The sequence below is a fragment of the Nansenia antarctica genome (genome assembly GCF_963989245.1).
Source record: "Nansenia antarctica genome assembly, chromosome: 1".
Classification (NCBI taxonomy): Eukaryota; Metazoa; Chordata; class Actinopteri; order Argentiniformes; family Microstomatidae; genus Nansenia; species Nansenia antarctica.
Genome location: NC_137674.1, coordinates 14,666,192 through 14,689,177, shown reverse-complemented (window position 1 = coordinate 14,689,177; position 22,986 = coordinate 14,666,192). Strand labels below are relative to the sequence as shown.

The window sequence follows — 22,986 nt, the reverse complement described above, 5'->3', positions numbered from 1 at the left end:
AGGGGGCGGGGGAGGGCACGGTGAAAAGGTTGATAATGTGTAGATCACAGAAGGTACAGTATTAAACTTGATGAGCCTGAGGAGGAAGTGTTTCTGTGAGAGTAGAAGACCAAGGTTCCAAGACACAATGCCCAGATAAAAACACAGACCCTGACACTCTTCTTTTCTGATTCGTAAATGGTGTTTGTGTGCGTGTGTGTGTGTGTGTGTGTGTGTACCGGGTACCTGGTTTTGGAGACTTGGTCCTCGGAGGGCAGGAAGGGGTTGTTGACGGTGGCTGAGGAGGTGTTCCCGAAGGCGGTGAGGCCCAGCAGTTTGATCTGGGACAGGCCCAGGGTGCTGGCGTCTCGGGGCCGGTGCAGCCGCAGACACACGGCCGAGGCCACCTCAGCCTTCACCAGCTGGATCTTGATGTAGGTCAGCCCGCTGGTGATGACGGGCGTGGACAGAGGGAGCATGTTGATCCCGTCTGCACTGATCTCCACCGAGACTGAGGAGGGGCAGGCTGGGGGGAGGTTGACACGGTCAGACAGAAATACATACACATTGACCCAATCCCATTTCTTATTTTTACCTGTACCCCTCTTTTTCGAGTGCCCCTCGCTTTTTGGCATATTAGCTAGCTAGCTAGAGACATCAACATACTAGCGATTTTTTTATGCTTGTTATAAAGAAAAGGTCTATAATACATTGAAACAACATTAAACTAATATGACGATATGATGATGATAACATAATATGATGGTTATCAGAACTTTTAAAATCTTTTGTAAGAAAGAAAATAATTACATTTGTGGGTTTCTTTTGTTGCTTGTCAACAAAGGGGGAAACACTGAGGCGGGTACTAATGGACTGCCAACTGGGACTATGCCCATAGTAGTTTTTTTACGCAATTTTGCACATTACAATGTACACTTTTTTGTTGTTGTATTTTCTATGTGATGTGGTGTGTTGTGTGGTGGTAGATGTGGTGTGACTCACTGGCGAGGGAGGCCAGGTGGGGCTGGATGTGGAGCTCTTTGAGGAGCACGGCTGCAGGCAGGTGGATGGTGAGATCACACCACGCCTCCTCAGGCAGGAAGATGTAGGACCAGGCGGCCGAGCGCGCCCGCCTGTGAGGGGGCGTGGCCTGCAGGAGGACCTCCGCTGGCTGGGCCGTGGGGCTGCTGGAGTTGATGGTTCCTGGAGGGACAGTCAGGGCACTTAGGATCACAGCTGTTTAACTCATTAGGTGATGGACGCCATAAGCCGACATTGTGTAATGTTGGTTCTTTGTTGCGGGTAGAATTATTCGTGAACTTCTTAAAATGATCAACAGTTGGCCATAAAAGGTCTTTAAGACTACTATAGGTTGTTTTCCCCCCTCCCAAACCTAGGTACAACCTAGTTCAACCTAGGTACAATTGAATATGGACAAAACACAATTTAACCAACATGTGAAGGATGAGGAAACCAAACATTTATTGTTGGGGACATTTATCTAATCAACATGCAAGCGTCACATCTAGCAAACATCTAGCGACAGCAAAGGAAGCTACCTGCTCCCCGTCTCACGTACCTAGTGGAGCAAAGTTGTGGAGTCCTTCTGCGTTGTCGGGCTCTGAGGACAGGACCCGGGCCTTGAGGCTGCCGTCTGCAGCCTTCCCCGGGCCAGAGTCCAGGAACTTCATGATGGTGGACACCATGCTGCGTGCTGTGTTCACGATGGCCCGCGTGCTGGTGACCATGTTGTTACAGATCAGCTGGACGCCACCTGCACACAGGTCACAACACAATACAAACATACCAGTTAAGCCTCAGGGAGGAGGTATGATGACTTACAATACACTAGATTTTGACACATTTCCATGTTCCAAACGTTGCACAATTTCCCATAACATGATCTATATACGTGTGTGTGTGTGTGTGTGTGTGTGTGTGTGTACCCATATCATGAAAGGCCTTGAGTGCTTCGCTGGTGTCCAGCACTCGGAGGATGAACCACAGCAGAGGCTCAGACAGCTGGCAGGTGGACAGAGAACCCTGGGAGAGAAGAAGTACGTCATCACATTGACCTTTTCACATTCCAGTATAGCTTTGTGTCATGACGAAATACTCTATAATATGCGTACGGATTCAACCAACGGGTTTTCTGTGTGAGTCAACAGATATGGCATGGGTATGAATGTCAAAATATTCGGAGGAGTTTAACTTTTGACAGTCCATTCGTCTGATTATCCCATTAGAAGCGAGGAAGCTCGGCGTCTGCGGTTGACTTCCAAAAATTCCACAGATCGGAGAGTGAACTCAACCTTCCACATTGTTGTCTGTTTTCTGAAGGATTAGGGTAGCTGGGGCCTTACACTTATCTACCACAAAAGCTACTAACACATTAGTACAAAAAAACACATATTGACTATTTGAAAATGTGTAAAGTTAATTCAATGATGCCCCTGTGCTCATGGAATGGCCAACAACATAGCCTATGACATAACAGGGCCTATTGAGTGACCTCAGTGTTACCTGTCTCCCCATGTATCCACAGGCCATGTAGGTGAGGATGGGCTGCAGCATGACCTGGACCGAGGTGGCCCTCTTGCTCAGAGTGGTGAGGATGGTGAACAGGCCGTCACCGACAGAAATGGCGTCTAGTCCTCCGTGAAAGTTCTCATGCTTGGTCAGGTGGAGGCCGCTGGCACCTGAAGACAGGGAGAAGCCTTAGCAAATAAAAATGGTTACAAACTTAAAAACGGTGCTCCTTATGAAGTAAACTTCCTACGAGTGTATGCTTAACTTAACAGCCTTAGCGAACAGCGTCCTGTGATGTGTAGCGGTGCTTAAGTGGACGACCAGCGGTGTCTGTTTACTTCGTCGAGGGCCTTACCTATGATCATCGCCATGGCGCTGCTGTTGCACTGCCCCAGAGCCGAGAGGATCTGACTCATGATCTGCTGGTTGGCTAGCACCAGGTCCGCCACCCCCGCCGCCGGGCCCTGGTGGGGGGCCGAACCCCCCGCCGCCCCCTCCTTGCTGCCGCACACCTTCTCCTCGTCCGACACGCTGCTGTCCGCCGCCCCGCTCCCTGCCGGTGGCAGCCGCCCGCTGAACTCTCGGTCGCCCGACAGCGGCAGCTGCACCAGGCAGTTGACCAGCTTCAGCAGGTCGAACATCAGCTGGTCGCGCGTGGTCTCGCCGCACACCGCCTTGGCGTCGCCGGGGCGGATGATGTTGGCGAAGAGGCCGCCGAAGCAGGCGCGCGCCCCCACCGAGCTGTCCGAGCCACTGCGCGACACCACCTTGTCGGAGCAGGTGATGTAGTGGTGCACCAGGAAGGTGATGGACTCGATGACGGAGGAGATGGTGCTCACGGAGACCACCTCGAAGTTCTGCTCCAGGGTGAACTCCAGCAGCTTCACCTGGGCGTCCAGAGGGCCCTGCCCGGACTGGAACGGCCCCCTGGGAAAGGGGGAGGAGGAGAAGGCATCGTTGAGCACAGCACTACAGAAAACCATTGTATTCTAAATCTACATGGCTGTAAAATAATGTTGGATTCACCCTTGAGATGAAAGGTGGACCGCTCCAGCCCTGAAGTTAAGCCATCATGGTTTAACTGAGAATCTCACAACTAGCTGGTGATGTGAATCAGGGCTGGAACAAGAAACCATGGATGCATATTGGCCCCCCCAAGGACAGTTAGTCCACTCACCTCTCTGTGGTCAGTATGTATGTATGTATGTATGTATGTATGTACGTACGGTCATACAGGACTCACCTCTCAGTGGTCAGGATGTGCATCAGTTTGAGGAGAAACTCGCTGAACATCTGCGGGCAGGTGGAGGAGAGGTGCACCTGCAGCCTGGTGAGGAACTCCTGCATGGCCTGCGTGGCCGTGGGGCCCACCTGGGAGCTGTGCTGGCTGGTGCCGTGGGGGTTGCTGCCGGAGAGGAAGCGCACCAGCACGTGGACGAGCGTGGGGTCCGACACCATCTGCTGGGCCGTGCTGTCGTGACCTGCCATCCCACTGCTGGAGGCTGCTGACAGCACACAGACACACCCCATCACAGAGGAACCCACAACCCAAAGGAGTCCGAATGTGCTAAGATTGTAGCAAATACCTGTAATACTTATTACATTCACAGCATTTGTTTTAGAAATTACGGACGTCACCACATAATACTAATCTCGTACAAATAGGGCTTCAGACTCATCTTCAGTTTCCGCTGTATCTTCAATGTGCATTTTCAGTTTGACTCCTTACTCAGACATGATCTCCATGGCGGGAGGTAACTCACCACTGGTGGGCATGTTGGTCATGAGGGTGAGGGAGTGGAGCACCAGACACCAGGTCCTCAGGGACGTGTTGGGGTACCAGGCTAGCACAGTCAGGAAACTGCTGATGGAGGCTGCCACAGAAAACACCAAAAGATAAGATACGTGAATACCAGCGTCACTGTCACGGCCTGGTTAGGATGTGGGATTGAGGAGCACGAGAACTCTAGTAGTGCGAGTTCGGCTAGGGAGGGAGGAGGGCCGTTCTGACCTTGGTTGAGCGGGATGGCGGGAACTCTGCAGGCGTTGAACATGAAGATGTCTGACCCGCTCTCCTCCGTTCCCCCGGAGCAGGAGTTGAGGCTGAGGGTCAGCCACAGCTGCAGCAGAGACTCCAGCTGGTGTAGAGAGGCGTCATTATACGAGTGAGCAGACGATTAACTAGCTAGCTAGAGCTAATGACTTCATTCACTATCCAAGTCACACATACGTATTCTTGAGAACCCGACGTTACCTCCACTGCTTACCCACTACTAGGGTGTAGGGAGGAGATGTGTAGAACACACATCACAAGTCATGCAATAGATGTCATTCAAATGTGAGTGTCAGGACGGAGTTGTGGAGCAGTGGGGCATCTGGTGGACTGACCTGTACGTGGTGGACCTGCAGCATGGAGAAGAGCTTGTTGAAGCAGGCGCTCAGCATGGGGATGGAGGAGGCCTGCACCATCATCAGGCTGCTCCCCGGGGGGGAGCCGTGCAGCCCCCGCAGCAGCAGAGAGTCGTCCGTCCCGTTGGAGGCCTGGGACACTGTGGACAGAGGACAGGGTCAGCCATCTTGTTTTTTTCTTCCTTCTCTTCATTATTTGATAACTCTTTTTTGACCCAGCACTGGTACATGAATGAATGATATTGTGCATAGTGAAAAACGTATTTTGGTAGCCTGTTTATTTGCTTTAACCATGGAGCACCCCGGCACATATTGGAGACTGGTGGTTATTCTGTTACTCCACCGCTTTTGCGAGAGCTGAATATATTATCATGGTCTACTGAGAACAAAGACCACCAGAAGGATTGGCCTACAGTAAATCAGATGGTAATTTAATACCGTTCCCATACAAGACTGCCGCAAATGAGCTGTCAGAATGTTGAAAATACCTGTCATGTCGCAACAGTCGGTCAGAATCAAATGAAGTGATTTAATCATCTAATAATCTCAACTGAGAATACACACCGGTAAACAATTATTATTTTGTAGGGACGGGCTATAATAGTGTCATCAGCTGCCCAGCTATTATTCGAGACTCTGCACTTATTGGAAGTTTACGGTATCTAGTTTTGCTAGTGGTGAATCTAAACAATGGATCTGGTTTAGCCTGAAAAACAGACCTCATGGTTATGACACGTGAAATATTTCAGGAATATTCACAGACACATTTCAACACAGGGCTGCATTTGAGTGAGAGGGTGTATGGTGTGAGAGAGGGTGTGTGGTGTGAGAGAGGGTGTGTGGTGTGAGAGAGGGTGTATGGTGTGTGAGAGGGTGTGTGGTGTGAGAGAGGGTGTGTGGTGTGAGAGAGGGTGTATGGTGTGTGAGAGGGTGTGTGGTGTGAGAGAGGGTGTGTGGTGTGAGAGAGGGTGTGTGGTCTGAGAGGGTGTATGGTGTGAGAGGGTGTGTGGTGTGAGAGGGTGTGTGGTGTGAGAGGGTGTGTGGTGTGAGAGAGGGTGTGTGGTCTGAGAGGGTGTATGGTGTGAGAGAGGGTGTGTGGTGTGAGAGGGTGTATGGTGTGAGAGGGTGTGTGGTGTGAGAGAGGGTGTGTGGTGTGAGAGAGGGTGTGTGGTGTGAGAGAGGGTGTATGGTGTGAGAGGGTGTATGGTGTGAGAGAGGGTGTGTGGTGTGAGAGAGGGTGTGTGGTGTGAGAGAGGGTGTATGGTGTGAGAGGGTGTATGGTGTGAGAGGGTGTATGGTGTGAGAGAGGGTGTGTGGTGTGAGAGAGGGTGTGTGGTGTGAGAGGGTGTATGGTGTGAGAGGGTGTGTGGTGTGAGAGAGGGTGTGTGGTGTGAGAGAGGGTGTGTGGTGTGAGAGAGGGTGTATGGTGTGAGAGGGTGTATGGTGTGAGAGAGGGTGTATGGTGTGAGAGAGGGTGTGTGGTGTGAGAGAGGGTGTATGGTGTGAGAGGGTGTATGGTGTGAGAGGGTGTATGGTGTGAGAGAGGGTGTGGTGTGAGGTGTGAGAGAGGGTGTGTGGTGTGAGAGAGGGTGTGTGGTGTGAGAGAGGGTGTATGGTCTGAGAGGGTGTATGGTGTGAGAGAGGGTGTGGTGTGAGAGGGTGTATGGTCTGAGAGGGTGTGTGGTGTGAGAGGGTGTATGGTGTGAGAGGGTGTATGGTGTGAGAGAGGGTGTGTGGTGTGAGAGGGTGTGTGGTCTGAGAGGGTTTATGGTGTGAGAGGGTGTGTGGTGTGAGAGAGGGTGTATGGTGTGAGAGAGGGTGTATGGTGTGAGAGAGGGTGTATGGTGTGAGAGAGGGTGTGTGGTGTGAGAGGGTGTATGGTGTGAGAGAGGGTGTGTGGTGTGAGAGGGTGTATGGTGTGAGAGAGGGTGTGGTGTGAGAGATGGTGCTGGTGGTACCGGTGGGGGAGGTGGACGTGAGGGCCTGTAGGATGGAGTCGGCCTCCAGCGTGGCCATCATCTTCAGCATGAGCTCCGCCTGCTGCTCCAGACCCACCTCCAGACGGGCGTCCAGCGCTGAGGGAGGGGTCACAGGGTCACAGGGTCAGAGGTCAGGCAGTCAATGAATCACGTGTCATAGTTCAGGAGGGAAGGAACAAGCTTATCTTTGAGTAATACATTCCTTTATCATGGAAGCGTGTCATTGACCTATGTACATCATGAACAGCCTTTAGCTCAGGTTTGGTCTACATGCAGAGATGAGCAGAACCCCCCTCAGCCCGTTCTTACCTTGTGACACAGAGACTGAGAGACTCTGAGACCCTGGCTTTTCGGCTGCAGCGGGGGGCTTGGACACGGGGATGCCCACCCCCCCTATGTAGGGGTTGTAACCGTACGTGCCATAGTCAGCACCCCAGTAGTCATACCAGGTGCTGCTAATGGGCTGGAGACAAGAAGGAGACACGCAAATGCAGTCACTCCTTAGACCCAACTACATCACAGTACGTTGCATACTAACACTACGTGACAATAAGGCTTATTTGATATAACATAGGAATATCCAACTTTAAGTCTGCAAAATGTCACAAAAACACATTCACAACATGCAAAGGAAACTGTTTCTCTAGAATAAAATATTGAAGGGAGGAACACTTTCTAAGGTCTTTTAGTTGGTCAGTTGCTTAAAATGTAGTTTATTACAAAGGTTAAGGTGTGAGGGTGTTATGTTTACAAGCAGCCTTTTCATCAAAAGCAAAAGTGTGGCTTCACGTTTGTTGAGCTACGTTCATTCAAGTCGGTGTGTTTCTTTCTGAATCAATAGGTCACCCTAGTGATGGTCCTGTCAATAATGAGCTCAATAGCAACACAACAGTGTTTCAGAACAACAGACGGAGGGTTGGGGAATAGAACAGTGAACACACAGGAGGTCATGCAGTCCGTACCTTAAAGACTTTGGCGGCGAGCGGATCTTTTTCCAAATCAATATCTAAAGGATCAATATCAACATCCATGAGGTCTTGTAGCAAGTCAAAGTCTATGTCTTTATCTTTTTCCAAAGATGACAGAGGTGGAGCACCTTTGAATAACAAAAACAGCTTTAATATTGCCAAGCAAGCACACTAAACAGCAAACTCACAGAGGCCTTCTTTAGGAAGTTACATCAGAGGCCTTCTTTAGGAAGTTACTAGGCAATGTTAAGGCAGACAAACACTTCTTTCTGCAGTTGAGGGGGAGCCAGGCAGAAATATGACTTGATTCTTTTGTGTACGATAGATCACTGTTGATGTCAACAGGAGATTAAAAAAGTAAAAATACACTAAGTCAGGATTTCTGCCTTAAAGAATAGCATCTTTGCCCATACAGACACCCTTTATATAGGTATTAAATTAACTGGAAATGAATCTGTACTGTTTGAGCTCCCCCTCCAAATTGTAAACATTTTACAACACGTCAACTCAGAATTGAACTGGTTAGAAAATATTTAAACATTAAAAAATTCAGCACAGGAAGCCACACAACTACAGAATCAATACTCAGGAAAAAACAACATGCATCTAAAAGGGAAAAACAGAAAAACAATTGAACACGTATGCCTCCGTCATGGTTGTGAGGTGAGGGGCTCCGTGTGTGAATGTGGTGCAGGGCCCTGCCTACCAGAGGAGGTCCCGGGAGTACCTGCGATGAGGTCTGGAGCCAGGGGCTCATCCACGGTCTCTACCAGGGGGAGGGGCACGGGCTGGGGCATGGAATCATCAGAGTCCACCCCCGCAGAGGAGGACGATGCCCCCGCCTCATCGCCGACCGCCCCCTCGTCCATGCAGTCCAGTGACCCTGGGGACAGCAGCTCGCCTGGGGGGCAGGGACAAGGAAACAGTTAGTGCTGGGGTTAGCGCCATAGAGATGCATAGAGGAAGCACCTGCTACCTGTCTAGTTTTGTCACTGTCGCTGTCTTCTTGTTTCCTTTCTGTTCTGTCTGTCTGACTTTCTGTCTGTAAAATCTGTAAAGCGTCCTTGGGTTTGAGAAAGGCGCTATATAGAACCAAGTTATTATTATTACCTTTCACAGTCGTTGCATTTGTGAAAGCGTGAGGGGAGCCATGTAGTCAGCTAGGGACTAGGGACTTTCTATAAACTGGGAAGGAGTCAGCAAATTGGATAAACGCAGTAATAAGGTTTATCTATAGACGAGCCAGCAGGTGGCAGCATATGAATAACCAATAACCAACATTTTATTCACGCCCACTCAAATCACAGAAAATGAAGAAAGTTGACTAGATGGCACGCCCCCATACCATCCCAGTTAACTTAGCTTAGCACCGTGGAGCCCCACTGTTTCCCCACAGCGCCCCCTACCTGCCAGGATGTCCTGCAGCATGCAAGTGAGTGAGTACTGGGCCCAGGCGCCGCCCCAGGAGATGTCTCCTCTGTTGAAGTCCGTACCGACCAGCAGGAGGAGCAGGCGCTCCAGCTGCTGCTCAGAGACCACCTCACACAGGTGAATGGTGGGCCGGGTGGCGTTGGCTATCCTGGCCAAGACCTGGAGGTCCACACAGACACACACACACACACACACACGACACAGACATACGAGACAGACACACACAGACACACACACACACACAGACACACACACACACACACACACACACACACACAGACACACACACGTCAGTATGCATGCAGAGAGTACAATACGTTACTATGCCTGGCTACAAGAGACTGGGGGAGTCAGTTACCAACAGGAACAAATGTGGATATTTGTTTCATGCGTTAACCACCGTCTCTCTGGTAAGAAAGAAACAACTTTTCAAAGTTTTGGATGATTTGACCTTGCAGACGAAGAGCAAGAGGTCAGCGTGGCAGGTGAAGTCCATGGAGAGGAGGAAGAGGGCTAGTTTCTGCACCACAGAGATGCAGCGCTCGTGGGCCAGGGTGAAGGGCAGCGGCTCCACCTCGGGGGCCTCTTTGGCGGCCGTGGCTTCAGTGTCCAGGGTGGAGCGGGGCCATTCGGCTGTACGCCGCAGACGGATCAGGTCCTTAAAGTGCTGGAAGAGCAGACAAGGGGGAGGGAGAGAGAGACAGAGACAAGGGGGAGGGAGAGAGAGCCAGAGACAAGGGGGAGAGAGAGAGAGACAGAGACCAGGGGGAGAGAGAGAGAGGGGGAGAGACCAGGGGGAGACAGAGAGAGAGAGAGAGCCAGAGAGAGAGAGAGAGAGAGAGATAGAGAGAGAGCCAGAAACAAGGGAGAGAGAGAGAGAGAGCCAGAGACAAGGGAGAGAGAGAGAGAGAGAGACAGAGATAAGGGGGAGAGAGAGAGAGAGAGAGAGAGACAGAGACAAGGGAGAGAGAGAGAGAGACAGAGATAAGGGGGAGAGAGAGAGAGAGAGAGCCAGAGACAAGGGGGAGAGAGAGACAGAGACAAGGGGGAGAGAAAGAGAGAGAAGGGAGAGAGAGAGAGAGAGAGAGAGCCAGAGAGTGGGGATTGGGAGGCGCAGATTAGACGAGTATTCACACTAGCACACAAGTGACAGTTCAAGTTTCAAGTTTACTGTTACGTCACATTACACAAGTGTAAGACAGTCAAATTATTAGGCTTCGGTTCCTGACAAGGGAACAACGCAGCACAAGAAAATAAGCATAATTCGAGATCAAAAAACAGTAGTCACCTTGGATGTGGCCTGCTTCAGCTTGGCCTGCTCCACCAGCAGCTTGTAGGAGGAGCCCTTGTTGCTCTGGATCTTCTCCTTCTCGATCTGCTCCACCAAAGCTTTCTGCTTCGCTTTCAATAGATTTAACTGCTACAATGAAAAGGGCATGATAAATATCCCAGGAGACATCCTGGTACAGATCAATCTATTCCTCCCTCAGGTACTTCAGGGATAGTCAAACAAGATTCATTAGAAAAATGAATCGGAGTTATCTGTAAGTTGGGATTGGACACATTTACCTGTTTGTGGTGGACCAGCTGTTTGCGTATCTTGCGGGAGTACAGGCGGTCCAGGCTGCTGTTGCCTTTGGTGGATCTGCTGGAGTTCTGCGACTGAAGGCTGTTATTGATAAAGCTCCACTGATTACCTTCAATCAATGGAGAGATGAAAAAAAAAAAGTCAATTTGATGCGTTTGTATCCAAATACAATACTCACTCCTACTAGGCATCATATTGATTCTTAAAAAATAAAAGAAAAAAAATGATGAGAAATTATGTTTGGAAAACCTCCATAGTGACCAACAGTAATACGCTAAGGTTTTGAATCCAAGCCTATGACATCACCCCTTACAACCAGGCCTCCTGCTATCCAGCCAGGCCCTCCAGCTCTGGTACCTGTATAGGCTCTCTCCCTCTCCTTCCCACCCAGGCCCTTCTTGCCTGCCGAGGCCTCGTCCTCCACGCTGGCCACGTAGTCTAGCAGCCGCGACACCAGCATCACCACCCAGCTGATCATGGGGATGTCCAGCACGCCTGTCACACACACACACACACACACACACACAGTCAGAGTCAGAGTCAGAGTCAGAGTCAGAGTCAGAGTCAGAGTCAGAGTCAGAGTCCTGGCCCAGGTCCGACGGCCCCCCAGGCCACCCTGCCCCTCACCCCCTCCGTATACAAGAGCCAGACCCACCTTCCGTCCTGCGCTGGGCGGAGGCCAGGGGCTGCTGCAGTGGGCAGAGCAGGCTGTCCAGAAGGTTGAGCAGGCCCTCCAGCACGCCGCTGTTGCTCAGGGATCTTTGGCCGATGCAGGACAGCAGCATGAAGACTCTAGAGGAGGACGTGAACAGAGTGGACATCAAGTTTAACTCCGGGAACCAGCCCAACCGGATTTGACAAGCATGGTGTTCACACACCTTCATGGAAGACGTTATTCAATTTAAGGGCGCTAGTCAAAAGGCAGTTATGCGTGTGTGTGTGTGTGTGTGTTCTAGTGTTGCGTTTTTTAAAGACGATGGAGCACTCAGCGCCCAGCCAACTGATGAGGGGGAAGGAGTGTTGTGGAGGGGAGGTGGAGTACAAGTAGGGGAGTCGTCAGCCCACCTGTCCTGGGGGAAGATGAGCAGCTGCTCAGAGTTGTAGAGCTCCTGCAGGACGTTGGAGAGGAACTGTCCCCACCAGCGCTCGCCCCCACACAGCTGGACCAGCAGCAGCCCTGCGTGCAGACGGATCTTGGGAGTGCCGCTGATGCAGAGGTGCTTGAAGAGCTCCTCGCAGGCCTGCGCATGGAACGTGCTCTGCAGCACTGGTGGGACAGAGTGCCCTGGATGGGGAGGGAGAGGGGGTGTTATTGAATGTAAAAATCACTTGGTGCGGGAGGGGTGGGTGAGAGGTCAAAGGAGGCAAGGAGATAGTGAGCGAGAGAAAACTTAATTGGGAGACAAAGGCGAGAGAAACAGAGTAAAAACAAGAAGGGCAAAGAAAAACTAAGAAGAAAATATAAAATAATGAGGGAGCCAGCTGCAAGAAAAGGGAAAAAGCTGGAGAGGAACAGTCGCCACTAAATCTAAATTAAACAAGCCCATTTTCCACCAGTTACATTCATGACTGATGTGTGTTGTGAGAGGCTCGGTATCTTCCAAAACCTTGATCATTAAGCATATATATATATATAATATAATTTCGAATTAATTAACTATACCCCGTTTCCTCAAATAGCTGCTCATCACGACAGAGTGACAAGAGAGACCTAACAGACATTTTTCCCTTCCAATCAAGCACTTGAACAAAGACATGGAAATGAAGTGCTGTTGTCTCACCATCTCACCACAGAACAGACAAACTACAGAGGCCTGGGAAATAATGAGGCGAAGGCTTTTCTTCTGCCGTGAAACAGGAGCTCATTGAATTCACTTGGCGCACGGAGACGGTGCAGACGGAGACATGAAGCAGCCTCGTCTGCTAACGAGGGGATAATGCATTATTCCTTTTCACCAGAATCGAAGATGATGATGCCGTATGATGGGCTGTGTGTACAAGTGTGGACTGGGCAGGTAAGATAACAAGGAGATTGTTAAGCACACTTTACAGTGCTATTGGCTGTCGGTTAGCCTTGAACTACTTTGAAAAGTTTTACTTTTGAAGAGTTTTATGAACAGACAATTTTTTATAAAAGTAAGTGTGGAGTTTTGTGTTATACACACATCGAATACATAAATTATGCATTTCGAAAAACAAACGCAGCAGGGGATAAAGAAAGGCGAACGCTGCAAATTATTTGATATTTCGGAAGACATGACAAGACAACATTTGAAAGATTGAAAGATTACAAACATTTAGTTACAATGCAAAAAAAACGCAGCAGCGAGAAAAAGGCAACACACAGACAGCAACCTAATCCCAGAGTTCCACTACCACCAAGGCACAGGAACCATCCGGATGGTTCTCCCATGACCATCCCTCCCGACCCCCCCCTCACCGTTGTTAGAGTGCAGCAGGCTGAGCAGCGTGTCCAGCAGGTAGCGGATGGTGGTCCTCAGCTGCTCTGTGGAGGAGTTCTGGATGAGCTCGCGGGGGTCGTAGGCCTCGGGGAGGAGCTTGCGCCCGGCGCCCAGGGACACGCGCAGCCGCTGGACGGCGTGGTGGGCCAGGTTGAGCTGCAGCTGCAACTGGATGCAGTCCTGGTAGGCCGAGAAGACCCGCGAGTCCTCCTCCACCGCCTTGTCGGGCTTGCGCAGGAAGTACTGGGCGTTGTTGGCGCTGTTGAGGGGGGGCAGGTCGATGTTCTGGAGGAGGGTCTCTAGCCGGTGGCAAGCCAGGTTGTACCTAAAGAGACAGGGAGGAGGCAGATCGACGACCATGTAACATCCATGAAACAATATCCACACACAACGGACACATTTCACTACTAGCTCCATCCGTTAACAACGACTCTGGACAGTTCTACTAGACATGAAGAACATACTAGAAAGAAAAAAAAGAAAAACTAAGAGCCCGTTCCATGTTTCACACACTCAGCTAGGAATGAGCTGACATTTATGTAATTATGAGCTGACATTTATGTAATTACAACCATGTCCCTACATCACTCAACTCAACCTCTATTGTGTGATGTGGCGTACTGGTCATGCATACTAAATAGTATGCCAGTCGGGAAGAAACCCTCAATCTGTGGAAAGCCTCCACTGTAGTGTGGAGATGGAGATATTTATATACAGTGCTGCTTGAAAGTAGACTTTATAATTATGTTTTCCTACTACACACATGATCCGCTCTAAACCAACATAGGGAATTGGTAAATATAAACCTGTTATGTCAGATAAAAAAACACTGGTTCTGAATAAATAAAGATTTAATGGTAAAAACTAAAGAAATCTGTAACTGCACAAGCAGCAGTGTAGATAGATAGTGGGACACACTGCAGTGCAGGAGTTGTATACTTCCTCTGACTGGCTGACTGGCTGGCTGACTGACTGACTGACTGGCTGACTGACTGACTGACTGACTGACTGACTGGCTGACTGGCTGACTGGCTGACTGGCTGACTGACTGACTGGCTGGCTGGCTGACTGGCTGACTGGCTGACCTGCACTGGATGTCCTCCTGCAGGGCCACCATCATGGCCAGGTGCTGGTCCAGGTCTGGCTGGCTGGCTGCGTCCGTCTCCCCCCTCAGCGGGTCGTGCATCAGCTTCAGCTCGCTCTCCCAGGGCAGGATGTAGGTGTGGCCGTAGTAGAAGCCCAGCGGGATCTTGGCCCGGGCGTTGGTGCTGCCGTATCGACCAATCACAGTGATCTGTTTGTGCGTTGCGGGGGCAAAGGAGGCAGGTTATAGGAGCTGCAGTTGCTTCATGTAAAATGCATGTAGAGGGCTATAAGATAAAATAGATGTGAATGAGTCTCAGAAGCTCATTTGGAGACTGCTCAGGATGTGGCAGGAAAAGAACATATGAGCAAACACTGCAATGATTGTCTACTGGGCTCTGTTTGGAGATTCCTGTCAGGTTAAAATAATAACCTGTGATATTGGATGTCATGACATGTCATCCTGACCCATCCATCCATCCATACATACATACCTCCATCCATCCATCCCTACATACCTCCATCCATCCCTCCATCACTACCACTCTATCCATCCATCCCTACCACTTCATCCAGCCCTCCAACCCTACCACTCCATCCAACCATCCATCCCTCCCTCCATCACAACCACTCCATCCAACCATCCATCACTCCATCACTACCACTCCATCCATCCATCACTACCACTCCATCCACCCCTCCCACTGACCTTCATGAACCTGCAGACGGGGGGGGGCAGCAGGTCGTGCAGGATGAGGGAGTGGGTGCTGATGTCCGTGGCCACCACCAGCCTGCGTCCGTCCACCTCCTCCCCCAGGGTCCAGATGTCGATGGACAGGGAGGCCAGGTCGCCGCAGGTGGGGATCAGAGCGTCTGTCAGCAGCACCGGACGACCAAAGTCCAGGGTCACAAACCGCCGGGCTCCTGGGGCAAAGACGATGGGAGGTCAGAGACGTACTGGTCACACACACCGTCAATACTCAATGGCAGGTGGCCTGAGGTGTTCCAGTGGTCTAGCACTCTACAGTGCACACACATGCCCATGTCTGCATGGGTTCGAATCCGGCCCATTCCCTGCTGACATACCCTCTTTCCCTTCTTCTCCTTACTTTCCTGTCTGTCTTAATTATATCTGTCTAATACAAAAAAAAATATGAGTGGGACTGCCCCACTCAGGGGAAAAAACTTGATGGCAGAGGTGATGACGTAATACGTTACAGACCAAGAATGATGCCGCCCCCCCCCCCCCCCCCCAGGTAAAGACACAGTTGAGTATCCGGCTCTTACCAGAGTGCATGCGCTCAATGATAATGGACTGGTGTGGTGGAGGCTGCAGGAAGTGAGAGGCTTGGGAGATGGCTAACGCCAGGCCGCTGCCCATGGGGTTCTACAGGAGAGACAACAGTCCATTCCAAGTCAAACGTAGAGACGATGGAAAGCATAAAACATTTGTATTACTCGATGCAATGTCATACATTTCACATATATTGGGAATTGAAACCTAGAGCGTTAGACTGACCGGCTTGGCTTTCTGGCTGTTCTTGTGTGCGGCCAGGTTGACTGGCGGCGGGTCAATCATGGACCCGGGGAAGAGCTGGGCCAGCTCCACGCTGATGGCCGCCGACACGGCTTCGTTGGGAGGGGTGAGGGGGGGCGTCATAAACAGCGGCGTGGTCTTGGGCGTAGGGGGGATGACGTCAGAGGGGTGGATGAAGAAGCCGGGGCCGGAGGTGGGGTTGGAAGGCACAGAGTTGTGGATGGGTCCAACGCCGGAGGCGGCGGCGGCGGCTGCAGAGGTGGTCTGGTGCAGCTTTGCCTCCAGCTTGGCCTTCTGTTCCAAACACACAGGATTACTACTTGGATAATACACCCCTCACAGCTACAGAGAGGCTCTGGTACAATGAATAAGTGTGTGTGTCTAGAGGAGAATGTGTGTGTGTGTGTGTGTGTGTGTGTGTGTGTGTGTATACTAGGGTGTAACGGTACACAAACATTTCGGTTCGGTATGTACCACGGTTTTGAAGTCACGATTCGGTACAGCAGGATAAAAATTCACAAAACATACATACACACACACATATACATATACATATATCAGTGTTTCCCCTAGGTTTGCTGCCTTGGGGGGGTGGCATGGACCGTGGCATGGACCCCCCCCCAGGGGGTAAGACCCTGCCTCATACCAGCGTCATGTCCAGGGGTGTACTTGTACATTAAGCCGCCTCACGCGACGGAAACAGGAGATAGGCTCCTGCCCTATGGGCCATTAGGCTCCAGAACCATCGGTTCTCAAGGCTACTTACTTATGTGGTCTTGACTACCTGTCCACTTTCTCACCTGGTTCTTGCTCTCACTCTCTGGTCTCCGTCTTATCGCTCCCCTTCTCTCCCTCACTATCCTCCTCTCTCCCTTTTGCTGTCAACCAAAATGTAGACAAAACAGCCAGAGTATTTATAATCTAATAAGAGGCATAAATTGATCCATATCAATTTATAACATAATTACAATTGAATATTGGATTGCTGTGGGCAATGCAGTCAGATAATGTCATTTTAACTTTACTCTCTCACCTGAAAAAAAATCGTATGTCCAACTATAAAAAACAGACATTTCCAATGCTTCAATCAACTGTCCATGTACTGTAAATATGGCATTATGGTATTACCATGATGAAGCCCAACTCTAGCAGAATAAGAAAGATAGTATATCTACTTTAAGTAAAATAATAAAGTGCCTCCAGTTAGCTCTTTAGCTGGCAAGTGTGCAAGGACGAGACTAGCTCATCTCATCACCTCTGAGCTAGCTAGCTTGCTAGTTCTTTGACACTATTTACACTATGGAACTATAGTCAGACACTTTCTAGTCACGATAATAACGACCAATTTTAACAAACTTTCTCTGTCAGAACACTCTGCAATTATATTTGCTAACGTTTCAACTTGCTTACTTTCAATCTGCAGACATCACAGCCGGCAAAAACTCTCGCGTCTCGCGCGCACACTTGCGCAAAATCTTGTATTATTCTCCAGCTCTGGCACAGCGCGAAGTGTGGAGATAGGTCTGGCTATGCGAGACTACGGCGGACTAACGTTACCAACGAGCCTATGGGCTTGCCACTCGCCAGATTCGGGTTGGGTGCGTTTAAAAAAAGCGGGTATTTTAGCCTGCTTGTCAGATGTTTGGTGTCTACGTCCGTAATAATTCCTCTTTCTTGGGGGGGCAGGGGGTTCCGTTGAGAGGCAATGGTAGGGGAAACGCGGACGAATGCTGGCTGAAATGCGGACGAGTGGGAACTAACGTAATGAGACGCGATTACTTTCAATGTTTAAAACCTGTGTTCTCGACAATGGAGTACGGTCTGCTGCTATATTTGTTATTGCTTTGGCCCGGTCTGAATTGCTAGCAAGTGGCTACTTAAATACCATGGGGGAGCTGGGCTTGCACTTCACAGTTTTTTTCTTGCACCTGTGACGTGATGCCGTCTCAATGATTGAGCAAGTTTGACATGCAGCCAACCCCATCACAGTTGGACAATGCTAGCTTTGGTCCGATCCACCTGTCTTCGTCCATCGTCACTGTAGGTAACTGAGAATCGGTCATTTTCCCAAACAGGAGACTTGAGGCATGCTGGAGGAACTTCAACCTCTAATTTAAGCTAAACTACTGATAATCTCTCTGTGGCGTGTGCGCGCATGCGGACTGGCTGAGATGACTTCAACACACGCAAAAGCTCTGCGCGTGCCGTGGGTAAAGCTGTATTCGTTCGGTACACACACGAACCGAAGGACCCGTACCGACAAATGTCCGGTACAAATACGTGAACCGTCCCACCCCTAGTGTAGACTGGAGGTGCTAGAGTCCCTGACCTGTTGCTGTAGTTTGAGCAGCTGCTGCTGTTTCTCCTGCAGCACCTGCAGCTGCTGCTCTGCTGACACCATGGCGTGGGACAGCGACTGCAGGGCCACCTGCGCAGCCGAGCTCAGCGCAGTCGACGCCTCGCCCACTGTGCCCGCCGACATACCACCCACCGCTGGCGTCACTCCGAAAGTACTCACTGATGAGGAAAGGAGAGGGTCACACTGGTCAATCACCGCTTTGTCGAGAAGGCTTTTTGTTAGAGGGTGTTTTATAAAACATGCTAACACATGCTAACACATTCATTTAGAAGGTTCCAACATCCTTGAGAAAGAACCCTTCACAAAGAACACCTTCACAGCATATGAATACACCTTGTGCAGTAGTTTAGAAAATCAACAAATATTTCTGACAAAACAACAGGCCTTGGTGATATAATCATGCTGAGAAGAAACCTGAATGGAAAGGTGATGCGTGGGAGTGTGGGTACGTGGGAGTGTGTGTAGGTGTGAGGTGTGTGTAGGTGGGGGGGGTGGGTACGTGGGAGTGTGTGTACGTGGAGGTGTGTGTAGGTGGAGGTGTGTGTAGGTGGAGGTGTGTGTAGGTGGAGTTGTGTGTACGTGGAGGTGTGTGTCGGTGGAGGTGTGTGTCGGTGGAGGTGTGTGTCGGTGGAGGTGTGTGTCGGTGGAGGTGTGTGTAGGTGGAGGTGTGTGTAGGTGGAGGTGTGTGTAGGTGGAGGTGTGTGTAGGTGGAGGTGTGTGTAGGTGGAGGTGTGTGTAGGTGGAGGTGTGTGTACGTGGAGGTGTGTGTCGGTGGAGGTGTGTGGGGGTGGAGGTGTGTGTAGGTAGACACCTGTGAACATGCTGGCGTCGTCTCTCTCCACCCGGGTGCCGTCGCTGGTGGAGATGCAGCTGAAGTGCAGAGGCTCCACCTCCAGGAGGCCCGTCAGCGCAGTGAAGCTGCCCTCCGCCGCCGGGCAGTTACTCACCTTACCGTTCCCTACGGAGGGACGGAACACACAGACACACTTTACTACTTTAACTACCTATTTTATTGCTAGTTGTACTGCTAATTGTATCCCGTCTGACTGTCACTTATGTCCTGTACTATTGTCACTCTTCTATCTTGAATTACGCCTATGGCCTTATTTGTCTTTGTGCTGAAAGGTCAGGAACCGACGCCTAAGGATTGGACTCTCTTACCCTTGTGTAATGTGTAGGGGTGTAACGGATCACCTAACTCACGGATCGGATCGTGTCACGGATTTTGAGTCACGGATCGGATCATTTTTCGGATCAGCACAAAACATTTTTTTTTTTTATAAAAACAACATTTTCCTTGAATTCTGTAAAAACACCACTTTTAATGTGTGAAACAAAAAAACAACATTCAAGATGTCAAAACTGATATATATATCACATATATATAACATCTATATATAACAACATATATATAACAACATATATATATATATAACATCACTGCTGCAATCTGGTTGCCAAGTGAAACCTAACTTTACCTAAATAATAAAGTGAAATCCTTTAAACATGGTAAGAAAAAAAAGTAAATAAAGCAAAGCAGCCTCAAGCTTATAACTTCATATTCATTTTCAAAAAGATGAGGATGTCCACATTGTCTGGGGAGAGGGCAGACCCGTCAGTCACTATGTCTCCTGCTGTGGAGAACACCCTCTCGCTAGGAACTGAAGTAGCCGGCACAGCCAGGTAGCGTCTTGCCATCATGGCAACGTGAGGGTACACACCGTAACTTTCTTATCGACCTCCCTCCTTCCATCATTATTATAAGTAACAGGGAAGCCAAAGTGCTCCCATACATGTGATTTCAATGACGAGGGAGGCCTTTCCAGTTCGCCAACGTAGCACTCGCCATGATACTTGTTGCTGTGGATTCCCAGCTTCACGTGGAGTGAGTACGTAACAGAGTACTTTTTTTGTGTGTTTACACAATCACCCAGGCTGCTTAGCGGGTGATATGACGTGATATAAGTGGGACAGAGATGAGTGAATGAATGTTGTTGTCAACTCAGTACGCATGCAGAGAGTGAGAATAAAGCGCACATGATTGTTTTTCTACAGGTTACATTTGAATGAATGAATGGTCTTTATTGTCATTGCTACAGTACAGGTACCAAACAACGAAATTTAGGAGGGGTGGCTCCCCTGGTGTTAGGAAAGAAAAAAATTTAAAAAAAAAAAAAAAAAAAAAAAAAAAAACGATTTTGCTATTGATCCGCGGTACACATGCGTTCCGAACCGTGGAGGGCGATCCGAACGGATCACGGATTATCCGTGATCCGTTACACCCCTAGTAATGTGAAGTAACAAGAAACTTGAAACACGGGTCACAATACACTCACCACAACATTGGTGTATGACCCACTTATGTGTGATCTGATGGTATCAGTAGTGAGGTAAGAGTCTCTTGTCACACTTCACTATCCAGAGAGACTGGGGTGTATCAAATTGCACCTGAATCAAATTCAGGTTTCAGTCAAGTGTGAGCGGTTGTGTGCATGCCTGTATGGGTGTATAATGGGTGCGTGCCGCATACCTGAGAGGATGTCTGAAAGGTCGATCTCATCTGACTGGACACCGATGCTGCTGTTGAAGGCATTCTTACAGGTGGAGCCACTGACCTCCAGGTCAAACAGCACAGGGTCGAAGGGAGAGCTGTACAAGCCGTATCTGTGGTGAAAAGCCCCCCCAAAAACAATAAGCTGGATTCTAAACAAAAGCGCACGCACGCACAGACGCGCACACACCAGACAAGGTGGTTGTGTGTGAAACCGGCAACAGCTATTCTGAGTTTCTGCTTTATTTAAAACGCCAAGTCTCTGTTAGTTGCAGGGGACTGACAGGTGGTCTATAAATGGCTCACCTGGTCTGCAGCAGAGCCTCCAGGGGGGTGAGGCGGTCCTGCAGCTGCCGGGAGACTGCGGTGAGCAGGGAGGCGCAGGCTGTGCTGCAGCCAGCCAGGTCCTCGTCCTTCACGTAGTTCAGGAGCACAAAGTACCAGAACACTGACCCTGAGAGACAGGGAGGAAACAGTGTGCTTATTAAAAAGAACAATATGACGGGAATCACCATTCAGATTTAAGTACAAGTGGCGTTTTAATTACAGGTACAAGTAACTAAGTACAAAGACAACGAAACGCAGTTTGGCATCTGACCAGATGTGTCATTGTGGCATCATTGCAGGGTCATTGCCGCGTCATTGCCGCGTCATTCTGGTGTCATTGCGGTGTCATTGTGGTGTCCTACTCACCACCTGTTGCTGCTGCAGGCAAGTAAGGCATATTGTCCAGCAGAGCCTTCAGAAGATCGATGCCAAAGCCCTGCTGACAAGGGTCCCCTTTTCCATTGCTGGGGGGGGGGGAAATGACAAAAGCCAGTTACAAATCATTGGGTAAACTTTCAATATAACTTTCAATATATTTAGTCATGAAAAGCACACATCTCTCACCTAATACAAAGTGCTAGAAAGCGTGCGCATTTGTGGGCTATACTCCTGCCAGCCTCAAAAAAGCACACCCGGACAATGTCAGGCAGCCATCTCCTTGTTTTCGGCAACAATCCCTCCCTTCCTTCTCTCAAGCTGTCAGAGAAAAGAAATAAGATTTTAACATTGATTGAGAGCAAGAAATATGTGGAAATGTAATCTTCTATCTGTATATGACATATGACAAAATATTTAGTATTTAACTATATTTAGCTCTATAGCAGTAACATATCTGATATAAACAATGAGCAGGTCAGTTACCAAATAAGTTCAGGGTTCTCTTCAAAGAATGGAAGAGTGGCACTGCGCCACACACTGTGAACTTGCCGGCACCACTATGTAAATATATCAAGGCAAACTGAACTATATTTGATCACCAAGGACATAGTTGTTAATGATGATGTTCCTCAGAGAATTTAGTGTTTCAGCTGTATTTTTTGGTGCATTTTGACATAAAAGTGAGTCAGGTTTTGATACTGCAATCCAGTGCCAGGCTGTTCAAAATTCCAGGGCAGAACTCATCATCATTATAACGTGATTATCCTTTAAAACACACACACACACACACACACACACACACACACACACACCTGCAGGGTCCGTTGGAGTAGACCCCGGCCAACCAGCAGAGAGTGTCTAGGATGAGGCTCTGGGCGTGCTCCGTGCCTGGGCCCTCCTCCGCCTGCTTACACAGTCCCTTCAGCAGCTTCTCATGGAAGTCTGGGAACTGCAGCATGGCACAGCGCTGGACTCTGGAATACACGTCAGGGCGATGGATGTGTTAGCTCTCTTATCTGGTTAGGGTTTTAGTTATTGGTGGGGCTACACACAGCTATGATGTAAAAATAATAATAAAAGAAAAATAATAAGAAGAAAGAAAAAAGATAACAGAAGCAATTGACAAATCTAAGAGACAACACAACTGAGAGCTGATTCAGTGTAAGAGGAAGACAAGTGCACTAAACAGAGGAAGACCAGTGTAATCAGGTGTGTAAGGGAGTTGCCCCAGCTCTAGTCTAGGCTAGGCTATAAGGGAGGGGTTTCACCTTTCTTTGGGTAAGGAGGTCTTCTTGAACCGTCTGATTGTGACAGACACCTCCTGGAGCAGGTCACAGCCACGGAGGTTGTCAGGTTTTTTGGACTGAGTGGGACCCTCTCCTTTAGATGTGGAGGCCTTTTCCTAC

At 49.5% G+C, this 22,986-nt stretch overlaps 2 protein-coding genes across 2 annotated transcripts in view; both read right to left on the bottom strand.

The window, feature by feature from the left end:
• yipf4 (Yip1 domain family, member 4) overlaps positions 1 to 22,986 on the bottom strand; it is a 62,048-nt gene that overhangs the window by 4,942 nt on the left and 34,120 nt on the right. The window lies entirely within an intron of this gene.
• birc6 (baculoviral IAP repeat containing 6) overlaps positions 1 to 22,986 on the bottom strand; it is a gene marked incomplete at its 5' end in the record, with an annotated part of 126,890 nt that overhangs the window by 76,113 nt on the left and 27,791 nt on the right. Inside the window, 34 exons of the mRNA XM_080548216.1 lie at positions 226 to 505; positions 982 to 1,182; positions 1,559 to 1,753; positions 1,926 to 2,022; positions 2,503 to 2,678; positions 2,864 to 3,435; positions 3,752 to 4,013; positions 4,272 to 4,382; positions 4,520 to 4,646; positions 4,897 to 5,057; positions 6,876 to 6,992; positions 7,206 to 7,359; positions 7,859 to 7,992; positions 8,571 to 8,765; positions 9,271 to 9,454; positions 9,747 to 9,962; positions 10,584 to 10,715; positions 10,865 to 10,992; positions 11,241 to 11,378; positions 11,539 to 11,675; positions 11,949 to 12,168; positions 13,324 to 13,670; positions 14,431 to 14,639; positions 15,138 to 15,352; positions 15,716 to 15,815; positions 15,948 to 16,259; positions 18,295 to 18,482; positions 19,136 to 19,282; positions 20,855 to 20,988; positions 21,182 to 21,329; positions 21,569 to 21,666; positions 21,767 to 21,898; positions 22,393 to 22,554; positions 22,849 to 22,982. Of these exons, the coding sequence (XP_080404342.1) occupies positions 226 to 505; positions 982 to 1,182; positions 1,559 to 1,753; positions 1,926 to 2,022; positions 2,503 to 2,678; positions 2,864 to 3,435; positions 3,752 to 4,013; positions 4,272 to 4,382; positions 4,520 to 4,646; positions 4,897 to 5,057; positions 6,876 to 6,992; positions 7,206 to 7,359; positions 7,859 to 7,992; positions 8,571 to 8,765; positions 9,271 to 9,454; positions 9,747 to 9,962; positions 10,584 to 10,715; positions 10,865 to 10,992; positions 11,241 to 11,378; positions 11,539 to 11,675; positions 11,949 to 12,168; positions 13,324 to 13,670; positions 14,431 to 14,639; positions 15,138 to 15,352; positions 15,716 to 15,815; positions 15,948 to 16,259; positions 18,295 to 18,482; positions 19,136 to 19,282; positions 20,855 to 20,988; positions 21,182 to 21,329; positions 21,569 to 21,666; positions 21,767 to 21,898; positions 22,393 to 22,554; positions 22,849 to 22,982 (6,263 nt within the window). The remainder of the gene's footprint in view (positions 1 to 225; positions 506 to 981; positions 1,183 to 1,558; positions 1,754 to 1,925; positions 2,023 to 2,502; positions 2,679 to 2,863; positions 3,436 to 3,751; positions 4,014 to 4,271; positions 4,383 to 4,519; positions 4,647 to 4,896; positions 5,058 to 6,875; positions 6,993 to 7,205; positions 7,360 to 7,858; positions 7,993 to 8,570; positions 8,766 to 9,270; positions 9,455 to 9,746; positions 9,963 to 10,583; positions 10,716 to 10,864; positions 10,993 to 11,240; positions 11,379 to 11,538; positions 11,676 to 11,948; positions 12,169 to 13,323; positions 13,671 to 14,430; positions 14,640 to 15,137; positions 15,353 to 15,715; positions 15,816 to 15,947; positions 16,260 to 18,294; positions 18,483 to 19,135; positions 19,283 to 20,854; positions 20,989 to 21,181; positions 21,330 to 21,568; positions 21,667 to 21,766; positions 21,899 to 22,392; positions 22,555 to 22,848; positions 22,983 to 22,986) is intronic.